The following is a 22,918-nucleotide window of genomic DNA, read 5'->3' as shown; positions in this document are numbered from 1 at the left end:
TCCTTGTGCTACAGACTCAGTAATACTTTTATCCAGTATTTACTTTGTGTATTTGGTTCCTGATGTAAATGCTGGTTCCCTGATCAATACTGAATATATATGAAAATAATATGAAAAATGCACGAACAAATATTAATACATTAATTCAACACATTATACAAAATACTTTTGCAAACTAAAATCAGGAGTAATTACTATAGCAAATCGTGACAGGGTTTATTACAGAGAATATTTCTTTGAAGAGACTCTTACAGATCATAGAATGCTGCATACCATCTGTTGTTTCTTGTTTGGCAGATTTTTTGTGTCTGATACAATTACAGCAGAATGCATCTTTCCTCTGTGACACTGAACAGGTAGAATTCTTATCTGAACAACATCCATCTTTTTCAGCAAGCTCAGAGGAACAGAAGGAGCAGGCCTAGTCTTACCGTTGTTTCTAATGATGTGGAATATACTAAAGCGGAAGCAAAAAAGAGTGCCATGTCTGGATGATATATATGGAATACTAAATGTCCGGATATTTTTCTTCCTTCTCCTCTTCTTCATTCTCCACAAAGCTTACCCAAGATTTAGAATGAATTGTTTTGTTGAAACAAGTACTATGCTCTAATGAAAAATAGTGCCTGCTTCACTGGCACTCAGGCCCAAATGTCTTCTTGTCAAGGACCCTTACATTATCCATACCTTGGTGGACAAACTTTGATCTTGTTTCCTGTTTCTTTTTTCCTGGAAAGTGTGGAAAGGGAGAAAAAAGAATACACAAAATAAATCACTAGAACTTTTTTTTTCTACTGGCCATATCTGGACCTCAGGCTAACATCACTGCAGATGATCAGTAATTGCAAGGATAATGTTCTTGGGATATACCAATGCAAAGAAAATCCTTGAAGAATTTAATGACAAAGCTCAAAATAACGTTACTGAACATTTGTAAGAAATATAACATCAAAATATTAAAGCTGTACACCCACTTATAAATTCTTTTCAAACGCTTTGTTTGTTAGAAATTTCAGGGGATGGGGTACTGGAGTACAGGAGACTGACTTTTAAAAATAAACATTGGATAATAATAACAACATTTACTATGAAATCTATCAGAAAAATCAAACTCTAATGATTAAAATTTGTGAAAGTAAAAAGCTATTGTAAAAATAAAACAACATGTAGCAATTCAGAAAGAGAAGCATTATCTCTGAATTGTAATTTGAATCATAATCTCAGTACTAAGTTGCACACACATTCAACCTCAAATATCTGTTATGCTATAGTATGGCATTAACCTTTTGCAGTAGAGGAAGAAACAAATCCAACTTCCTTATAATAGAAAGTAAACTCAATGTGAGTTTGTTGATTTATATAATTCACTCATGCTACTTCTTAGTGTAGCAGTTTTCACTGTTTTTAAGCTTGCAGAGAACCTTGCCAAGAGATCCTGAGAGTATCTTCAAGTAAGTAATACTACATACCTTGGTATTTTAAACTTCAATCATGTTTTTGAGGTCATAAACCTACTTATGAATGATTTTAATAATATTGTTATGTATTACAATGCATTCACTATCAAGCTATAAGCCATAATTCTCATTTTTCTTTGTTTTCACTATTTTTTTAGTATTTGTTGCCAGAACAAAATTTCCGTATGTTGGGAGTTCAACGTTGCTTAATGCTCATTAGAGACAGAGAGAAGAGAGAGAGAGAGAGAGAGAGATGTATATATATATTTTTTTTCTGTACTATATATATATTGTATAGCAACAATGCTTTCGTAAGTCAGCTCCTAGTTTTAATACTTGTTGCAGTTACTAGACTGTTATATTTCTTGAAGGTGTCATATGCCTTCAAATAGCATCATTTTTTTTTAGTAAGTAAAACACTTACAAGGAAAGGTACAACCATTTTCAGAGGATATAGTTTATTAACCTTGATTTGTGTGTAATATGCACATTTCTTCTTGTCTTATCTTACAGACAAAAATATTTCATGCTATGACGTACAACATAATGAACACAAATTGCCTCCGTGGCCTTCTAGTCATTCTGTTTTCTCTAAATTTCTTCATTAAAGAATTTATTTTTCAACTTAGGAAAAATTTCTGACTTGAATGCTTATTTGCAACGTCTTACTTGCTGCAGGAACTAAAGAGAGTTTCCTTCACTGACCATGGGAAAGAGCATCTGGCTTTCAGCTTACAAGATTATTAAGTGCATTTTACAGAATGTTAGACTTTATGCTGCTTTTCTCGAGCTCTAACTTCTGAAAGGGTATCATGTTTTTAAAAGTAAAGGTTTACCAATGATGAGACAATTTCCATGTCAGAGTGCTATTAGGAGACTGCTAAAACTAAACTGTAAATGGAAAGACCTTGATGGCTGGAACAGTAATTAGCTACCAGAATTCATACAGGTGGAAAGATACTATAGCAACCATCTGTCTATCATTCAGTTAAAGCTTAGGTGGTAACTCCTCTTAAGTGAATTTAAAAGGAGGAAATCAATTCAAACTCCCAGGGTTTCAAAGATTTGTGGGTGAACATTTGTAAAGAATTGAGAGGATAGTATCCAGTTCTTATGTCAAATCCAATTGCATCAGTGACTCAGTGCATCTGCAAAACCAGAGTTTTATCCATTATAGCTGATCAAGATTTACCCAGAAGTACAAGCTTTTGAATTATTGCATATGCACACTTGCAGAATTGCCTGTGGTGTCAGAGAAAAACATATTCCAAAATCCCTACGTAGCAAAGTTTGACAAAGAAAGACCTTTTGCAATCAAACAAAACTTGCTGAAGACACAATTTGATCAAAGGATTTGTAATATATCTCTTTGTAGTTTGAAAACAAAGGGACATTTGAAACATGATGAATTTTAGTACAGTTTTTTTTTACCACTGATCTGGCAAAGTAGTAGGGGACAGACAATATACATTGCACATCTGCTGCAGCTGACAGAAAAACAAAGAGATTGAACATAGTCAATGAATATGTAAACTACATGGAAGTTTGATTTTTTATCCAATTTTGAAAGTACAGGCTTACTGTTTCCTTGCCTTCAAAAGATTTTACGATGTGCATTTTCAGTAGAGTTTCTTAAATCTAACTTTATTGTACTATCCTTAAAAAGCTTACCAGAATGGTGCAGCATTTCAAAACCCATCTTCAGTTATCTTGGTTTGAAAAACAGCAAAGAAGACTTAAAGGAAAATTCACTGACATGCTAAACTTGAAACTTTGTTCCTTGCAGTTTTTGTGGTATCAAAAAGAAAGGAAGCACAAAGACTAGCTTTACATCTGGTCTGTAAGTCTGATATTAACCACTTTATTTCCCTTCATTATGAAGAAGCCTCAAAGTTACAAACAAAACTGAGAATACTCAAACATAGGTCCTTTTAATCTGAAGGTAGATTAAATTCTAGTTTGTGCTTACAAATGGACAGCTCTATCTTTTTTACTTAACCAGTAACACAAATTCTGTAGAACACAGGGATATAAACTATATTTCTTGTGTGATATCATGTAACCAGAAGTCACCAGCTCACCCAGAAGCACTTCTTTTTCATGTAGATAGTCAGCTGAAACATGTAAAAGACAAGTTGACATAAATGCAAAGATAAAACAGAATAGTGATAATAGTAATAAAGACACCAAGAATATTTCAATTATTTTATTAGGGTTATTTTTAGTAAAGAAAACTTGTTAAATATTTCTAATAAAAATAATGGATTTCCTCTGTAAAATTCTACTTGTTCGAATAAAAACACACACTCATATTTCAGGAAAAAAAAAAAATAAAATAAATAAAGACCAGATTTTTTTTTATTAGGAATGTATGGTATTTTTAACAGTAATAATATAATAATATTTTGGAGCAAAGAACTTAAGTAAAGACCAAATGAATGAACAACAACACAACAGAAATTAAGGCTTTCTGAAAAAATAAGAATTATACCCTAATTTTTCCACAAGGTATTACTTTTTTTTTCCCAGAGAACGTTGTTTGTCATGAGTTTTCAGCTAGACTTTGGAAAGAAAAACAATTCACCATTTGCTTTTACATTTTGTGTGTGTGTATCTGAGCACTGAAATATAATTTTGTATATCTTATTTTCAAGATACAATGTAAAAGTTATTTTCAATGAGACTATAAGTTGAAACATGTATGCTTTCACTGAAAATCAAACAATAAATCAGACTTCAGAAACAAAGCGTAACTTTAGTCATCTTGTAAAGCAGATTCTACCTTCTACTATTTCAGAGAGAGGAGTCCTTTAAAAAAAAAAAAAAATAAAGTGTGTTAGTGTAATTACAGAACTGTTTTATCCATTACAGAGCATAACTTCACAAACACAGCCTTTTGTCAAGAAAAAAAGAGGTCTTCATAAACAACAATCCCCATGATGTGAAAATAAGGATAATATTGTTAGGAGTTATGCTGAAGGTTAGGAGACTTCTATCATTCAGCTTTGCAGGTAGCAAACTGATTTAAAAAAAAAAAAAAAAAAAAAAAAAAAAAAAGATGTTGAAAAAAACTCTTGTTAGAAATCAAAAATATGTATGTGGGCTTACTTTCCAACAAGTTTTCCAGTTGTCATAACTTGTGTTGTCTGTGCAGTAGTTATTCTGTTTCATTTTAAAAGGAAACAGTAACTTCTATTCCTTTTCTAGGTCAGAGACATATAAAAATTGTAACTAGAAGTAGAAATGATTCTTTTTTTCTAGAACTGCAAATAAAATATCAACATTTTTTTCTTCCATTTATGCCAGGAAATGTTACTGTCAAGACCTGAACTCCAACTCCCACTCAATGTCTCTAAGATACTAATAAATAAACTATTCAGAAATGTTGTTTAAGACATGTAAAAATAACATTTGGTCATTAGAAAAAGTAGAAGAAGATGGTATGGTTAATATAAGGGTGGAGGAAGAAATGTTTTGTAACAGAAGACTGGCTCTGGAAAGGATGATGTTTATAATTTGATAACAGTTCTTTGACTGTATGGGAAAAAATTCTTAGTAATCTTCACTAAAAAAAATACTGGCTTTCATTAATAAATTGTGAGATCTTAGTAGTTATGTTAGCATTTTTACTGTTTACTCTAATTTTATGGAAGGAGAAAATGAAAAAGGAAATATAACCAATATGCTTCAGATGAGTATTTGGCAACTACTTAGCAGGCATTCCTACAGTGCCCTCTTGTGGTAAGAGAGCTGTGGGTTATTGAAAACATCTGTGATAGGAATGCAAAGTCATAGTACTTACAAGGCTTGATCAGAACTGCCAAAATTTTTTTAAGGCTCCTATCCTGATAATATTTCAAAAGACCACAAAAAGAACTCAGATGCCTTCCCTGTCAGAAGTTTCATCTTAAACTTTGTCAAAGATGAATTCCTGTTAATTTACAACTATCATCATTGTATTTAGCTATGAACTTTGTTACTTAATGGAAGGATTTTTAACTAATATTTAAAAGCTGATATTTAGTAATACATTCTGTCCATCAATCTACATATTCATTTCTGTTGATTTATAATTATTTTAAATTTCACTGCTATCTTCACTGTTTCACTTGTAACAGAAGAAAGAAGATATGTAGATAGAAGAAAGATGACAGGCATCGTTTAACTTCCTATGCCATTAATCTTATTAATAAATTGATTTCTAATACTTCTTGGATCCACACTGGCTTGTCTTCATACAATCTGTTCACTTCTTAGAAATAAAGTGACAAGAGGATCTGACAGTATTCCATGTGAAGACAAAACTTTTATAGTTCATATGCTATTAGCTACTTAAAAATTATTTGCACGTGTACATATTTTATAGTGTTTCTGACTTGTCGAGTCATTCTCTGATCATAGATGACATGGATATTTCTATCAAGATAATAAAACAGCCTTGGTGCTACCGTAGCTAATTTTAACTTGAAACTCAATAACTTCAAGCTAATTTAAACACATTTGCTGGAACCAGTTAAAATTCTGAACAGAAAACATATTATTTGTTCTACAGATCTAGGTGAATCCCTGTGGAAAACATACCATATTAAGTAAAGCATGGTTAGATTGTTAAATCTGAGCTAGGAAACTAAAGTTAATTACAATTCTAATGTATCTAATTTCTGAAACAACTGGTAATACAGTAGCTGTTCATGTCATAGTCAAGTCTTTCTATTATTCTGTATTGACAGAATATATTTTTCCTAACAGAGCTTTTGTGATTTTTTTTTTTTTTTCCTGCATCTACATTGTGCTTCTCCATTTTAGAAACACAGAAGTTGGAAACTCCATCTTATTCTTGGTTTATCTAATTAAGTCTACCCAGGTCAAAACCTAGAATTTAAATCACACAGAAAATAGATCTTTAAGGCAAACCCATTGAAGACTAAGCAACAAAGTTTTAATATCAGGTGAGCTTATTGATGTGCCTCTATTGACAATACATTTTCAAGTTTCTAAATCTGTATGATAGCATTAATATTTTTCAACAACTGTTTGATCTAAATACTTTGGTAGTGTAATTTCACTGAGTCTTACACAATCAACTAATTTTACACCCTACTTCATTTCTGATCTTTACACTGAACAATCCCGTTTTAAGTACAACATTTGAAGAAGACAAAATGATTAGTATTTTATGACAACTGGTCTGCAATATAATTCCAGCTTTTCAGTGCATGTGCCTAGCACAACTTTCTACTCAATTGCTACCTATTACAGTCTGTAATTATAAGAGCAATAGATGATACTTCTTTTTTTTTTTTTTTTTTTCTGAATTAATGTAAAACAAAGCAATATCCATTGCTTTATGACATTATAATAGACATGTTTATTATTATTCTGTATTCTACATGTGTTTATGATAACTGAGAGGAGCATTTCATTATTATTAAATTATAGTACTAATATGTATCCTAGGTTTTAATGTTACACAAGAATTTATCAAATACTTCATGTACTCTACTTTTTGAATAGATAATACAGCATAAGATCATGAAGAAATCTATTTTATATATATATATATATTTATATATATTATATATATATATATATAAAACAAAAATCAATTAACATTCTTGCTGTCAGGATCACCAGATTAACTCTGGCAAGCAAACATTACCTTCTGTGCTTTTTCTTGCTCCTTCTGAAAGTATTCTGACCCTCCCTGTAGATCTTTTTGTAAGCCGCCTGCATACAGTCCTTAGCAACCTGTTCTCAGTGTCCCTTCTTGAGGAGGAGGATAGGATCAGAAGACATCCAGAGGTCCCTTCAGACCTCAATTATCCATGACTCTGTAACTATGTACGTTATAGTTATTATATTCATGTTATTGTAGCTATATTTCTGATGCTTTTCAATGTATTTCTTCCCCATGTTTAAAGTGGCAAATCAACTCCTTTTAGTAAACATTTTTTTTTCTATTTCTTTTTCCTTTTTTAAGCTACTATCATTAATATCAATATTATTAAATAAAAAAAAAAAATTCTGATGTATAGATTGCATGGGTTCAGCTTCAATTTGAATTAAATTTGATTCTAAGAAAGGAAAATAAAAATGTATCTATTAAACTTGCAAACATGAAAAACAGCTAGAAATATGAATTATAACAGAATTCTTCAAATTCACATTTTGGATGACATACCTATATAAAACAGGCATACTTTTTGGATACTTTGTAAAATACAGATAGTTGAAATTTCAGTTAGTCATCCTGATGATAAGATGAGATTTAAGGTTAAAAGCATTTTCCTAATGAAAGAGAAATTGAAAAGAAATTTAGGAAAGTATGAAAACTCAATATAGTTAAGTCCAATACATGACCGTTGAAATTATAATGAAAGAGATGAACTTTATTACCACTAGGCCATTTCCTATTTTTCTACAAGTAGTAATAACAATCCTTTACGTACACTTTTATGTGATTGTTATACAAAATCTACTTGCTCATTTCACATAAATACACATATTAGTATATGTAACAAAGTGCAATAATGTGAGCTATTACTGAGTTACCTATGTTATGCAAAGTTTTAATATATAAGCCTGCATAAAAACAAATGAAATTATTGAAATAAAGCAAAACTCAGCCTTCTAACAACATTTGTTACATGTTTTTATTTTATCTCTTTTGTTAGTGAAACTGTAGTAAGGAAAACATGCCTGAAGACTTGACTATACCACGGACTCCAAACCATGGTGATCAGCATAGATACACTAAGGATGAAATGTCTTTTGCTTTCTTCAGTAATCTTTCAAGCAGAACACAGGGTCATGCTGACACCTGAAATGAGCAAGGAGATGAGGCAGTCTACACCATAAACAAAGTAACCTTGAGATCACATTCTGCTTGCATCTTCTTTAAATTTCAAATACAAGCATAACAGTTTGTATCATGATTCTTTGTGTGAAATGTAAAAATATCACAGAGTATCGTTCCTTGGAAGGCAGAGAATTTACTCTGTTCTTGGATGCACCTACAGGTAGCACAAGTGAACAGTAGTATTTTCTCATCAATATTCTCATTGTATTCTCAAAAGACCCTGATTTTCTTTGTGGCTGCATTTTATTGCTTCTACTCATTATTTCTTGTGTTTCTTCATTTGATACTATTTCATGCGGCTAGTAGAACAGTTGCAAGAGAATATCTAATAGACATCTGATATTCTTTGCTAAAGCACCTTCTTCTTTGCAGCGGAGCATGCTATTACCAGTGTGTATTCAGTAGTATCATTTCTAGCTTCAGAGGGATACAAAAGAATGCCTTCCCTTATTCTTCTAAAGAGGGATGCAAAACATGTACGAACTTGTCTCTTACAATGCTGGGTAATGTTTCACAGATTAAAAAAAAAAAAAAAAAAAAAAAAAAAGTGACCTGAATATTACATTAATGTTTGACAAAAATGATTGATAAAAATCATTGCCTTCCCCTTTCCCCGGTCACAGCGGAAGGGAGACCTCATGGTAGCCTACAGCTTCATAGAGGGGAGCTGAGGGGCAGCACTGAGGTCTGTTCTCTGGTGACAGCCACAAGACCCAAGGGAATGGCAGGGGACTGAATCAGGGGAGAGTCAGGTAGGAATATTAGAAAAAAAAAAGTTCTTCACTTATAGATCAGTTGGGCTGTCAGGCTCTTTAGCAGTCATGGCACCAAGCCTGCTAAAGTTCAAAAAGCATTTGAACACCACTCTCAGATGTAGAGTTTAATTTTCAGATAGTGCCATGTGAAGCCAGGAATTGGACTCAGTGATCTCCATGGGTCCTTTCCAACTTGCAATATTCTATGATTTTACAGTCTGAAAACCTGCATCTTCAGAATACTGGGAAGGTCCTGTCCTTGTGATGATACTGATTTGGAGATGTGGAGTACCTGGGAAAGCTCAGGAAATGATTTTGCAATGCTGGAAAGATGAAAGTGGAGATAATGCTAGTAATCAAACTGAAGTTTTAATTGTTTTTCTTTTTTTTCTTTTTTTTTTTTTCTTTCCTTTTTTTTCTGTTTGTCTTTCTGTAGGAAAACTGGTATTTTCTGAATAGCAATTATATTCAATGTTCTATCATAGTACTATGTCTCACATGTATCTAAAATATTACCTTTTTTCAACCATCACGTATATAGATTGATCATCTTTCATGTTTTTCATGAGATTTAGATTGTTTGTATTCAGCAATACTGTATTTTTAAGTAAACAGCTTCTATTCATACTCATTGTTTGTCACATTCACTTGACTAAAATTAGGTTATTGATTAGATCTGTGGGGCAAGGAAATGCTTCTATTGTACTGATATAGCAGCTGTACATTATTCATTTATTATGATACTAAAAACCTTATGCTGTATTCCAGAAACTTTTGACAAATATCATAAATATCCTATGTTACCAATGCAATTAATTAAGATCCTGCAAAATCACTGACAATTTAGACAAGATATAAATTAATTTTTCTTCTTCTTTTCCCTCCATTAATCACAAAGTTAGCCATCTGGAAATTTGAGGACAAAATTATTATTCAAAAATTACATTTTCCAGGTCAAAAACTTGCAAAAGAAACACATTGGATTTTCAAAATCTGAATTAATTAAAAAAATAAAATAAAATAAAAGATTTAATAAATCTGTACCAGAATATGATGACAGCAAAAGAAGATTTCATTCAAAGTGAGTCAAGCCTGGTTGTTATGGAATTTTTAAACCTTTACAAAACACTATGATCACTTTACAAAACAGTAAAAATAACAACTCAAAAATTTGGATAATAGGAATGTTAAAGACTGATCAAGAAAATTGGATATGTGGAGCCCAGAGAGCTAGTCAGAAATGCCTATCCTTACTGGCATGTATGAAGATAGGTAAAACTCCCAAGGGATTGAATGGTTGTATTATAGGGTACTGAAAGATACAGAGAGCACTGATGTGTCCCTATAATTTTTGCAAAGCCAGATGTACAGAGAGAAGCAAGTCTCAGATATATAACTAACAAGGTGATAAAGTAGGTTTACTAGTTCCAGTAACTGCCTACCTACCATTGATATTGTTCACTAAACTACGATCCTGTGTAGGACATCTGCTCTTTTCTTACCTCCATGGATGGTGACTAGGTGACTACACCACTTCCCTGGACAGCTTGTTCAAATACATTACTACTTTCTGAGAAGAAATTTTTCTTAACATTCAATCTGAACTCCCCTGGAGCAACATGAGGCCATTACCTCCTGACCTCTCACTATTTACCTGGGAGAAGAGCTTGATATCTATAAAAAGTAATTTCTGTAAGACACACTAGGATGAATGAGGAATCAGAAAGAAGAAGAAGATGAAAGAAGAAGATGGAAGATGAAGAGGGAGTTATTGATCATTTTCCATAAATGTCAAAGGCCCAGGAGCATAAAGAATTTCAAATCAGGAAAATTCTTTTGTTAATGCTTTGTTAAAACACATTTTGAATGGATAGCTAAAATTTCTCATACAACTTAACAAACTAGCAAGAATACATCATTTCAAAATGTGTTTAGATAAAGAACCAAAGAGTAAATGTGATGACCTAGGGGGCTCTTAATCTGATAGCTGGTTGAAATCTAAGGGATAACACACTCTGGTTTTATTCTGCTTTACCAAAGCTATCAAGACACTTGGTAGTAACAAAACATCTATTAGTTTTTATGTCACTGAGGTCTATGCGTCTGAAAAATAAGTTTATCAGTTCCCACGGGAAAAGTTAACCTCTTTTCATTCATACTTCAGCTAATTTTCCTGAACCAATTCATTCAGAGCTGCATGATGATGAGAGAAGAAAAAGTTCATCACACCTTATTTAGAATATGTTCCAATGTTTTAGAGGCTTTCTACTAACTTTGAGAGATTACAACATTTCAATCATGGGAAAAATAAATATGTTAAAAACTGTATATAATCCATACAAAGCCATTTCATTCTACTTAGTTTATTCAGAACATTGAAGTTTTAGGTAATATTTAATGAAGGGTTTCAGAAATAATTCAGTACTGTAATACATATTTCAAGCAACAAATACAAAGGGAACAAATACAGAGAACATAGCTGTTGCCATGTTAGTGCGGTATTCTTCCATCATTATTCCATATTTCCTAACGTCTTCAGTGTTGAAAAATGTTATCTGCAGTACCAATATATTTGGTGGAGTAAATTCCACAACTTATCTAGACAGAGATCATTGGAAGGACAGCCTAGTAAGCAGGAAGCGCAGCTATAGCATAATTCTTTCTATTCACACTCATCCTCCCTTGCCTAATTACTGAATAGAATAGCATTCACGTTCATTATTTATCAAGTTTACTAATCCTCTGCTGTTTAGTTCTATGATATGGTCATAAATGTCATTGTGTACAAAACTGCATCCTATTCCCAAATCCTCACTGAAATCACTTTTGGTGCGAGTATCAAGATGGGCAAAATTCCATTTTTCAACTGTTCAGATTGTTATAATTGTCATCATTTTCAATTCTCGTTTCTTGTAATTTCATAACAAATGAAAAACTAGCAAATTGTAGAAACTTCTGAAAAAACACTTTTCTTTGACACTTTATTTCATATGACAGCCATATCTCACTTTTAATGAATTTCCTTGTCTTCCTACAGCATTCTTAGGGCATAATGAACAATATTTTCTGGGATCAAAGTACTCTCACATTCTTTCCTGATGGGGGAAAAAAAAAAGATCAGTGAAACAAACAAACAAAAAATGGAAAATAAAATTATTTACCTAATGAAAACTATACCTAACAATAAACCTCACAGTTTTCTTCCACTATAGTTGATTAACGTACTAATCATTAACTCCTTTTTGGACCTTCCAAAAGCATTAGCTGAAATCAAATTTTCTGATCTGTTGTCATCTTCAATATCTAAAGAATTAAAAATGTCTACATGGGCCAATAAAATTAAAGATTCTGGAAGCCATTAAATAGTACTTTAATTTCAGCTGCTGTAATTAGTAAAGACATTGTTTTTAATAATAGCTTTGACGAGAGAGAATTATTATTTGTTTTTTCCTGAAATCTCTGAGCATGCATTTTCTGATTTACGTTTACCAGGACAATCAAATGTTTTGTGAGATATTTGGATATTGCTTCATACTAAAAATACCCCCACTGATTGACATCTACCTTCATTTATAACACTACATTTGTCAATAAATGTACCTTTCATGATCTTCATGACTTAGATTCTAGTGAAACACAGCAAAGCACAGTTCAGCAAGTACAGTTCTTTAACACTTTTTGTTGCGTTTTGTACTGGGAGTGTGAATTTGTCTCTTTGTCAATGGAAGTTTCTTCTTCTATAATAACACATATTTTGTTGTTGGAGAAACATAATATAACATACTGAGATTACTGTAAACAGAAAAGAACGATCAATAGATATCCAGGAAAATGTCTGGTTCCACAAGGATCTCCCTGGCTCTAGGGCTATATAGTGTTTCCTTAGTAAGCTGGAGAATGTAAGGAATAATTTTATGGAGAATATGAGTTTGATTTGGAATGACACAAAATAGGAAGAAGCAAATCCCTTGGAGTGTGAGATTGAAATTAAAAATTACATTTACAAACTGGAAAATAGCCCAGTAAATGGTATGGAATTCTGTTTGAACATAGGAAATGATAATCTGCTTCTCAAATATCAGAGGATGTTCTTCAGAAAGTGTTCTAGGCTTCCTGAGAAACAACAATAGCATGATGTTGAGTGAACACCATACTATTACTGAGCACATAATGAAGTATGACATGGAAGGAACAATAGTACTGTTCTGCTTAGCACTGAGCTAACCTGAAGAACAATAACTTTGCACTTGTCAGAGTCTGCAGAAGTATACAGAAAAGTTAAATTTTAGGTTAAATTTTACAAATTCTGAGGTCACTTATCCAAAAGAAGAAAGTACAGCAGTAGAGAAAACAACCTGAGAAGTTTGGGAGTCAAATACAGTGACTGTATTAAGAAATGCCAGTATGAATACCTGAAAAACACAACATATAGTGAGTTAATTGAGCTTTGTGTAAACGTAATACACAAGATAACTTGTTTGCTTGTTTTTTCTCCAGTTTTTCTGTGGTTACATATATTGGAGATTTGGGGTTCATTCTGAGAAGAAAAAAATATCTGTTAAAAAATGGATCATGAAATTCTTCATGGAAACGTCTCCACTTTCAGGAAATACAAAATACTGGAACACTAACTAGCACTGGAACTCTATGGTGAAAATTTTCCAGATCATAACCAGAAACCATTTATATATTTAAAATACAGACAAAGAAGGAAGGTTTTGGTCATACTGCATGGAGTCTCTAAGTCAGTGTAGTTTCTTGACTTTTCTGAAAGTAAGTATCAGAAAGACACATGATTTGGTATCTATTAAATATTACATATATTTTACACTGGTTGCTCTGAAAGTAATGCCTCTTATTTATTTCCTTGGAAAAGACAACAGATACAAAGAGCACAGTAACACTATTTGATAGAGCATTCTCAGCTACAAAACACCATTTCTCAATGTAGTCACCACAGTAAGCCAGTTTGCACAGATGAACAAGACACTCTTCATTTCATAGTGTGGTATCTCTAAATGGCCTTCCAGAATCTGGCTTGTCTTTCCTGTCAGTGTCACCACTGCTGAAATGAACTACCCACAGCCTCACTGTGATCACCTCTCACTGTTTCGTCTTTGCTGAAATGTTCAGCAAGCATAAATGAATATCAGCCAGTGCAGTGTTTTCCTTATGGAAAATTAGACCATTACAGTTATCCCCACTTGCTTCACGTGCACTTCCATGCCAGACACCAGTTTGTCACACTGCCCTTCTACTGCCTTCTGTCACATGACAACAAAATGTAAAGGTATATTGGTAGGAAGGTTCAACTCCTACTGCCCGTATCACCAACATCTACCTTTGATGTAGTGGGTCAACATAATAAAATAGGAGACATTAGTTTCAGAGTAGCCCCTTCTATATATGTGCATACAAACATGCATATATATATTTAAATAAAATCTTTATGTAACATTTACTCTATACATATATGTATGGAAACATATTTTAGCAGGTATTCACAAAAATTTCATCATAGCTACAGAAAATGAACATAAGGAACTGATAAAAAAAAATTTAAGAGATCATTTATTCCTCCTCTCTCTTTCCAAAGACAGGATTGATTATATTTGACTTAGAAATGTCCTTACTAATGAAGTCTCAGGTAATGCATACTCACGTATCACAGTCATTGACTTGTAGAAGCTTTTCTAAGTTGCATTCTCAATGTTGCAACTTAATATATATAACACATATTATCATGACCATTAAGCACAGATTCTATGTCTCTCCAGCAATCTTCTTCTATTTGAAGACAGATATGTGCTTGTCTTTAACCCTTTCCATTACCATTCCAAGTTTATTCAAACCTTTGTGGTAAACCATTAGACTAAAACAATTATATCTACTATAAAGAAAAAAAAATACAAAAAAAAAAAAAAAAGCCATGAGAAGAATCAGAAGTACAAAAGCAAAACAAAACAATCTAAGCAAACAAGAAAAAAACAACAACAAAAAACCATTGCTGTCTGATAAAGCATTTGAGTGATGTCAGAATCAGATCTAAATAACAACAACAACAACAACAACAACAAAAAAAAAACATAAAAATAAAGAGTGAGGAATAAATGGTATGTACTTATACAAACTTCCTGAAATATGCATCAGCTTCCACTAGCTTGCTCATATTGCCTATGGCCATGTTCCTATTATGAGAAGACCTGAAACAGTCAGCTCATGTAGAATTATGAAAGAAGGCACTTCACCTTTCCCCCAAAACAATGAAATCACAGAATCACAGAATCACAGAATTGTAGGGGTTGGAAGGGACCTCCAGAGATCATCAAGTCCAACCCCCCTGCCAAAGCAGGTTCCCTACACCAGGTAGCACAGGTAGGCATCCAGGCAGGTCTTGAACATCTCCAGAGAAGGAGACTCCACCACCTCCCTGGGCAGCCTGTTCCAGTGCTCCGTCACCCTCACTGTAAAGAAGTTCTTGCGCATGTTTGTGCGGAACTTCCTATGCTGCAGTTTCCAGCCATTTCCCCTTGTCCTGTCTCCACTCACCACTGAAAAGAGTCTGGCCTCGCCATTCTGTCCCCCACACCTTAGATACTTATAGACCTGGATCAGGTCCCCTCTCAGTCTCCTTTTCTCAAGGCTGAACAGACCCAGTTCACTCAGCCTTTCTTCATAGGGGAGATGCTCCAGGCCCTTCACCATCTTCGTGGCCCTCCGCTGGACTCTTTCCAAGAGATCCCTGTCTTTTTTGTACTGGGGAGCCCAGAACTGGACGCAGTACTCCAGATGAGGTCTTACCAGGGCAGAGTAGAGGGGGAGGATCACCTCCTTTGACCTGCTGGCCACACTCTTTTTAATGCATCCCAGTAAGCCATTGGCCTTTTTGGCCACAAGGGCACACTGCTGGCTCATGGCCAACCTGTCATCCACCAGGACACCCAGGTCCCTTTCCACAGAGTCCCCTCCAGCAGCTCATCCCCCAGCCTGTACTGGTGCATGGAATTATTCCTCCCCAGATGCAAGACTCTACACTTGCTTTTGTTAAACCTCATCCGGTTTTTCTCTGCCCAGCTCTCCAGCCTATCCAGGTCTTGCTGACTGGCAATACAGCCTTCAGGCGTGTCAGCCAATCCTCCCAACTTCGTATCATCAGCAAACTTGCTGAGGGTGGCCATTATCCCCTCATCAAGGTCATTGATGAAGATGTTGAACAAGACCGGACCCAGCACAGACCCCTGAGGAACACCGCTGGTTACAGGCCTCCAACTGGACTCTGCACCACCAACAACGACCCTCTGTGCTCTGCCAGTCAGCCAGTTCTCAACTCACCTCACTGTCCACTCATCTATCCCACACTTCCTCAGCTTTGTTATAAGGATGTCGTGGGGGACAGTATCAAATGCCTTGCTGAAATCAAGGTAGACTACATCCACTGCTCTCCCCCTATCCACCCAGCCAGAGACAACATCATAGAAGGCTACCAGGTTGGTCAAGCACGACCTCCCCCTTGTGAACCCGTGCTGACTACTCCTGATAACATCCTCTTCTTCCAGTTGTCTGGAGATGACATCCAGTACAAGCTGTTCCATCACCTTTCCAGGGACAGAGGTGAGGCTGACTGGCCTATAATTGCCTGGGTCTTCCTTCTTGCCTTTTTTGAAGACCGGGGTGACGTTGGCTATCTTCCAGTCTTCAGGCACCTCCCCCGTCTTCCAAGACTTCTCAAAGATGACAGAAAGCGGTTCAGCAATCACCTCTGCCAGCTCCCTCAGCACCCGTGGATGAATCCCATCGGGTCCCAGGGATTTGTGAACACTGGTGTTGCCTAGGCGCTCCCGGACCACCTCTTCCCTGACAGAAGGGGGGTCTTCCATTCCCCAGATCCTCTCATTAACCTCCAGGGTCTCAGATTCCCGAGGGGGAGCTTTTTCACTGAAGACAGAAGCAAAGAAGGCATTCAGTATCTCCGCCTTCTCAGCATCCCCCATTACCAGAACACCCCCGTCACTTAGCAGGGGAGCCACATTCTCCCTAGTCTTCCTTTTACTGTTAATGTACTTGAAAAAACCTTTTTTATTATCCTTTATCCCCTTTGCCAGATTTAATTCCATGTATTCAAATATAAATATAATTCAAATGTAGACTAGAAGAGGGATTTGGCTCATATGAGCTAGCCATCTAGACTTTCACTTTGATAAAAATAACCATTTCTATGACACAATTCATCTATTTCAGACCTGCTTTAAAATGAAAAGAATCATGAGACTATAGTTATTTCTCTCTAATTTGGTATGGCCTTCAAGGAAATCGGAGGTAACTCTATACCTGATATCTACAGTATCTTCATTTTGTCAGGTGAAGGACATGCTAATTTCCATTAGATATTAAGAGATGCTTAAGCCAACAGTCGCTGTCTATATCTATCCAAGCACTAGTTTCCACCTCTGTGGCATTACTGTGAGTTCATGAAGGCACAGAAATTTCTGTACTCATTTGATTGGAGAATGTAAGGACAATCCAGAGAGTAAGTAAATGCCTACTTCTTCAGCTGATTCAGGTTCACTGTTCTGATTTTCTCTATACAGTTCTATGTAATAAAACTTCGATACAGCAGGGAAAACAGTGACACTGGGAATAAGTTGCCATTATGGGATATTGCTATTCTATGATGTCATTGATTCTGAAAAAAATAATTAGCCAAGCTGTACTAGATTTATGATAAAAAAAAAAAAAGTTATTTTAAAGGACTGTAGTATGCTTTAAAAAAGTAAGAGCCTAAATTATAGTTCATTCCTTCTAGCCTGATCAAATTCATCTATTAAAATAGTTGGTATGTACAGTAACACTTATAAGCATTTCTTAGGCTAGTGATCAAAAACCACACAATGTAATGGGAAAAGGAGTTGGCTGAAGTTGCGATAGAATCATAGAATCATAGAATCACCAAGGTTGGAAAAGACCTAAAAGATCATCCAGTCCAACCGTTCACCTATTCCCAATAGCTCCCACTAAACCATGTCCCTCAACACAACATCCAGCCTTTCCTTGAACACCCCCAGGCTTGGTGACTCCACCACCTCCCTGGGCAGTCCATTCCAGTGCCTGACCACCCTTTCTGAAAAGTAATACTTCCTAATGTCCAGCCTGAATCTCCCCTGCCGTAGCTTGAAGCCATTCCCCCTGGTCCTATCACTAATGACACGAGAGAAGAGGCCAACCCCCAGCTCACTACAACCTCCCTTCAGGAAGTTATAGAGAGCAATGAGGTCTCCCCTGAGCCTTCTCTTCTCCAGGCTGAACATTCCCAGCTCCTTCAGCCTCTCCTCATATGGCCTGTGTTCCAGACCCCTCACCAGCTTTGTTGCCCTCCTTTGAACATGTTCCAGGGCCTCAATATCTTTCATGCAGTGAGGGGCCCAAAACTGGACACAGTACTTGAGGTGTGGCCTCACTAGTGCTGAATATAGGGGAACAATCACCTCTCTGCTCCTGCTTGCAACACTGAATGATGAAATGAGGTTTTATGAAGTACTTTAGCAATAAGAAAGTGGAGGGGAGGGAAGGGGATTTCTTATACAGTCATATTAAAGACACTAGGACTCTTCAGTTTAAAACCCAGGTGATTGGAATGGTCCATGACAGAAATGATGAGTTGCGGGCAACTCATCATTAAGGGATAATTACTTGTTGCAATTTATTTTAGAAAATTTAGGAGATGTTACATAAAACTAAGTGAAGTAAAAAGATTTTTGCCACATAATATGAAATTGGCTTGATTTGCTAATAACAGAGAAAAGAAACTGAAATAAAAAATAATAATAATTAAAATATTACACAGAAGACACACATGAATAAAGCTACAAACTCAGGTAATAAAATGCTGGTAATAAAATTATAAACCAGGATACTGTCAGGGAAGGAATCATGTCCTAATTAATGATTCAGTTACTCATCATCTAGCCATCCTTTTTAGGCCACCATCAGAACGAATTTACAGAACTTCTCTTAGTTTTATAATGACGAAACATGAGGGTTGAACTGTATACAGACATCTGTGTCTCCATTTGTTCTCCTTATTCTGCTTCCAGGTACAGTTGAATGTATTTGAGATTGAGTTTTGAAGTTTTTGACATGGTGAAGTGTATCAAGTCTGTTTCACTAATTATGTTACTATAACAACATTATTATTGTCCTGTTTTTTGGTGTATTTTTTTTTTTTTGTTTTGTTTTTTGTTTTTTACATTTAACTTAACCCACTTAAAATTATGTGAAATACACAACAGCTTAAATGTGGAGATAGCTCACAGATGTAGAAGTCTGACCCCACATGGATGTAAGTATCAGCTGCAATTTAGACATTTTCTCAAGATGAAAGTTCAATAGAATAAAAGAATAAGCAAATAAACAAGAAAAGGAGGAGAACCTATGCATTTAAAGATGATTGTTTAAAGTATTTGTCACAATATATTATTGCATAATGAAGATTTGTATTTGTCGGCTGTGTGTCATATAAAATCTGTAGATCTCTGCATGCCTTTTTTTTTTTCATAAAATCATAGAATCATAGGATCACCAAGGTTGGAAAAGACCTACAAGATCATCCAGTCTAACTGTTCACCTATCACCAACAGTTCTCACCAAACCACGTCCCTCAGTACAACATCTAAATGTCCTTTAAACACTTCCAGGGACAGTGACTCCACTACCTCCTTGGCAGCCTGATCACACTTTTGGAGAAGAAAGTTATGCCCAACTGGCGACAGCTATGAGACCTTCTGATAGACAGCAGAAGAGCAAGTTGATCTATACAGTCAGGTTACAATAATTGTGAAAATGCATCAAAGAAAGAAGAAAGCTTACAATATTTTACTGTCTTTTTCCTTGTCCTTCTGCTTTTTGTATGTTGTGTCTATGTTCATACAATAGCAACATTGACGCTAATAAAGTATTTATGATAATAAATGTAATTTTTGTACCCTGACTAGAAGCCTAATAGCCTATATGCTACCTTCTCTTTGCAGGCTCAAGATTATGCCAATAGTGGACATTAGAACAAAGAGGATATTTTCCATTCTTCTTACCTCCTAATCTTTTATAAAATGAGCAGTAGGAAGGAGATTAACCAAGAAGTTCACAACCCTTCACCTAACTATCTCAAATCAGCCATTTTCCTGACAATTTCATTAACACCAATTATTACAGGCATAATACCCCCTTGTGGTGCTAATTTACTAAAAAATGTAATTTTGAATAATGTTGAAATAAAGAGTCAATTAATTTACCCCCATCAGAACTTTAGTAATTACAACAGTATGCACCATATAATTATTCATGTTGTTTCTAATTTAATTTTAAACAATTTTAAATTGATAATGAATTTTTAATGCACTTGGAATATAGGCAATAAAAACAGTCAGGGAAACCAAGATGTTTATCTATCTCTTCTCCTAGACCCCGTTCTTAGAGAAATACTATTTAACATGATAATTTAGCAATGATTTTCTACATTTCAAGCCACTGAAATTTGTAACTGTACAGAATGAAACTGAAAAAATATTCTATTTAAGCAATAGTTTTTGTTACCTCAGAAGGATAGAAAGTGAACTGCATTAGTAAAAGGCATAGAGCCAGTCATAACTCCCCATCTCAGTCTCACTACTTCACTACACCAACAGAAAAATGTAGCATTCATTTTAATTTAGTGGTGTAGTGTATTGAATGTTATCACTATTGGCAGTGACAGTAGCATTTGTCAGCTTAACCTGCAGAAGATACTGTTCAGACAAGAATCACTGTATTAGTTTATTCTCATCTTCTCTCACAATTCTTTCTCCCATACAGAAGAACTGGTAGCAAAATGTCTTCTACTTTATTTTAAATAAATAAATAAATAAATAAAATAAAGAACTTATTTAGAATCATAGAATCATTAAGCTTGGAAAAGACCTCTAAGATCTTCTAGTCCAACCATCTACCTATCACCGATATTGTTCTTTAGTACCACGTGTACATGTTTGTTGAATACCCAGAGACAATGATTCAGACTGTTCCAGTGCCTGATCACTCCTTCAGAGATTTTCACTAATATACAACCTGAACCTCCCCTGGCACAACTTGAGGCCATTCCCTGTAGTCTTATCTCTAATTACCTGGGAGAAGAGGCTGACCCAGCTTGCCACAACCTTCTTTCAGGTATTTGCAGAAAGAAATAAGGTCTCCCTTGAGCCTCCTCTTCTCCAGACTAAACAATCCCAGCTCCCTCATCCACTCCTCATAAGATTTGTGCTCCAGACACCTCACCAACTTTGTTGCCCTTCTCTGAACACACTGCAGAGCCTCAAAGTTTTTCTTGAAGTGATGGGCCCAAAACAGAACACAGTCCTGAAGATGTCTCACTAGAGCTAAGTATGGGGGGGACATTCATCTTGCTGCTACTGTTGGCTATGCTGATGCAACTCAGGATGCCATTGTCCTTCACCTGGACACACTGTTTGCTCATGTTCAGCTGAGCATTGACCAACACCTGTCCTTTTTCTGTGCACAGTCTTCCAGCCACTCTACCTCAAGCCTCTAACATTGCCTGGGGTTTTTCATACCAAAGTGCAGGACCCACCATTTGGTCCTGTTGAATTTCTTCCAACTGGCCTCAGCCCATCAATTCTGCCTTTTCAGAGCCCTCAGAAGGGCCTTCCTACCCTCAGGCAGATCAACACTTCCTTCTAACTTGGTGTCATCTACAAACTTACTGAAGGTGCACTCAATTCCCTTGTTCAAGTCATCCGTAAAGATATTGAATAGGACAGGCCCCAGTACTGATCCCTGGGGTCAGTATTGCTATTCAGTTTTGCTGAAGCCCCTCCTGACTTTACCAAGAACTCTACTGTTTTGTAGTCTCTCTGCCCAAGACAGTTCCTAGCCTGCATATCTCTCACCAGTTCTTCTCTCTTTGTGAGCAGCAGGTGTAGCAGGGCTCCTCTCCTGGTGGACTTTCTTTCCAACTGCGCCAGGAAGTTATCGTTCACACAATTTACAAACTTTCTAAACATTTTCTGTGCCATACTGATTTCCAGCATAGATCAGGGAAGATGAATTCACTCATGAGAACAAGGGCTGTTAACCTCACAGCTTCTGCCAGCTGCCTGTAAAATCCCTCATTCATCACTTCATCATGGTTAGGTAGTCTATAACAGACCCCCACAAGGTTGTCAGCCCTGGAGGCTTTCCCTCTGGTCCTTACTCACAGACACTCAACCTTATCATTCCCCACCCTGAGATCAACAATACTGAAAGACTCTCTAGCATAGAGTGCCTCACCACTGCCCCTCCTTCTTTGCTTATCCTTTTTGAAGAGTTTTAGAGGTTTTCTTTAGAAGCAGTTATTTAACAGTTTATTTACAAAAATGTCAGTACTCAGTGCATTATCCAGTGTACCACTACGTAAGAGGAACATTGTATTTTTCGTTTTTTCTTTCCTGAGAAATGGACTTGTGAGTCAAAATTTTCCTTTATTTTCTTTTGCTGAAATCTGACTTAAAAAGTTAAGAAAATATTTGGGATATATCTTGCACATTATTCATTCCATAGTTTTCAAGACTGATTCATAGCAGTAGTAAGACATCTATATCATAGAATCACTCAGATTTGAAAAAACCTCAAAGATCATCAAAAGTCCAACTGCAACCTAACCATACAACCCTTTCTGTAAAGAAGTGTAACCTGATATCCAACCTAAACTTACTCTGGTGCAACTTAAGGCCCTTTCCCCTTGTCCTGTCACCTGTCCCGGTGAGAAGAGACCAGACCTGCTCTTGTTGTAAGCAGCTTTCTGATATTGGAAGAAAGAG

The 22,918-nt window shown here is 35.5% G+C and overlaps 1 protein-coding gene and 1 long non-coding RNA gene across 2 annotated transcripts; one reads left to right on the top strand and one right to left on the bottom strand.

The window, feature by feature from the left end:
- Window positions 1–1,352: 1,352 nt before the first annotated feature.
- LOC125698308 (uncharacterized) lies at window positions 1,353–8,863 on the top strand. Its single transcript, XR_007379157.1, has 3 exons — window positions 1,353–1,451; window positions 6,264–6,406; window positions 8,132–8,863. It is a non-coding gene; the product is annotated as an uncharacterized LOC125698308 (long non-coding RNA).
- Window positions 8,864–17,886: 9,023 nt separating this feature from the next.
- On the bottom strand, window positions 17,887–22,132 carry LOC125696456 (uncharacterized). Its single transcript, XM_048952199.1, is given in 3 exon segments — window positions 17,887–18,485; window positions 18,487–18,575; window positions 21,944–22,132. Coding segments are annotated over 3 exon segments (681 nt in total). The 3' UTR covers window positions 17,887–18,082.
- Between the last annotated feature and the right edge of the window lie 786 nt (window positions 22,133–22,918).

The sequence above is a fragment of the Lagopus muta genome, chromosome 1 (assembly GCF_023343835.1).
Source record: "Lagopus muta isolate bLagMut1 chromosome 1, bLagMut1 primary, whole genome shotgun sequence".
Taxonomy (NCBI): Eukaryota; Metazoa; Chordata; class Aves; order Galliformes; family Phasianidae; genus Lagopus; species Lagopus muta.
This window is presented reverse-complemented; position numbering and strand designations above follow the sequence as displayed.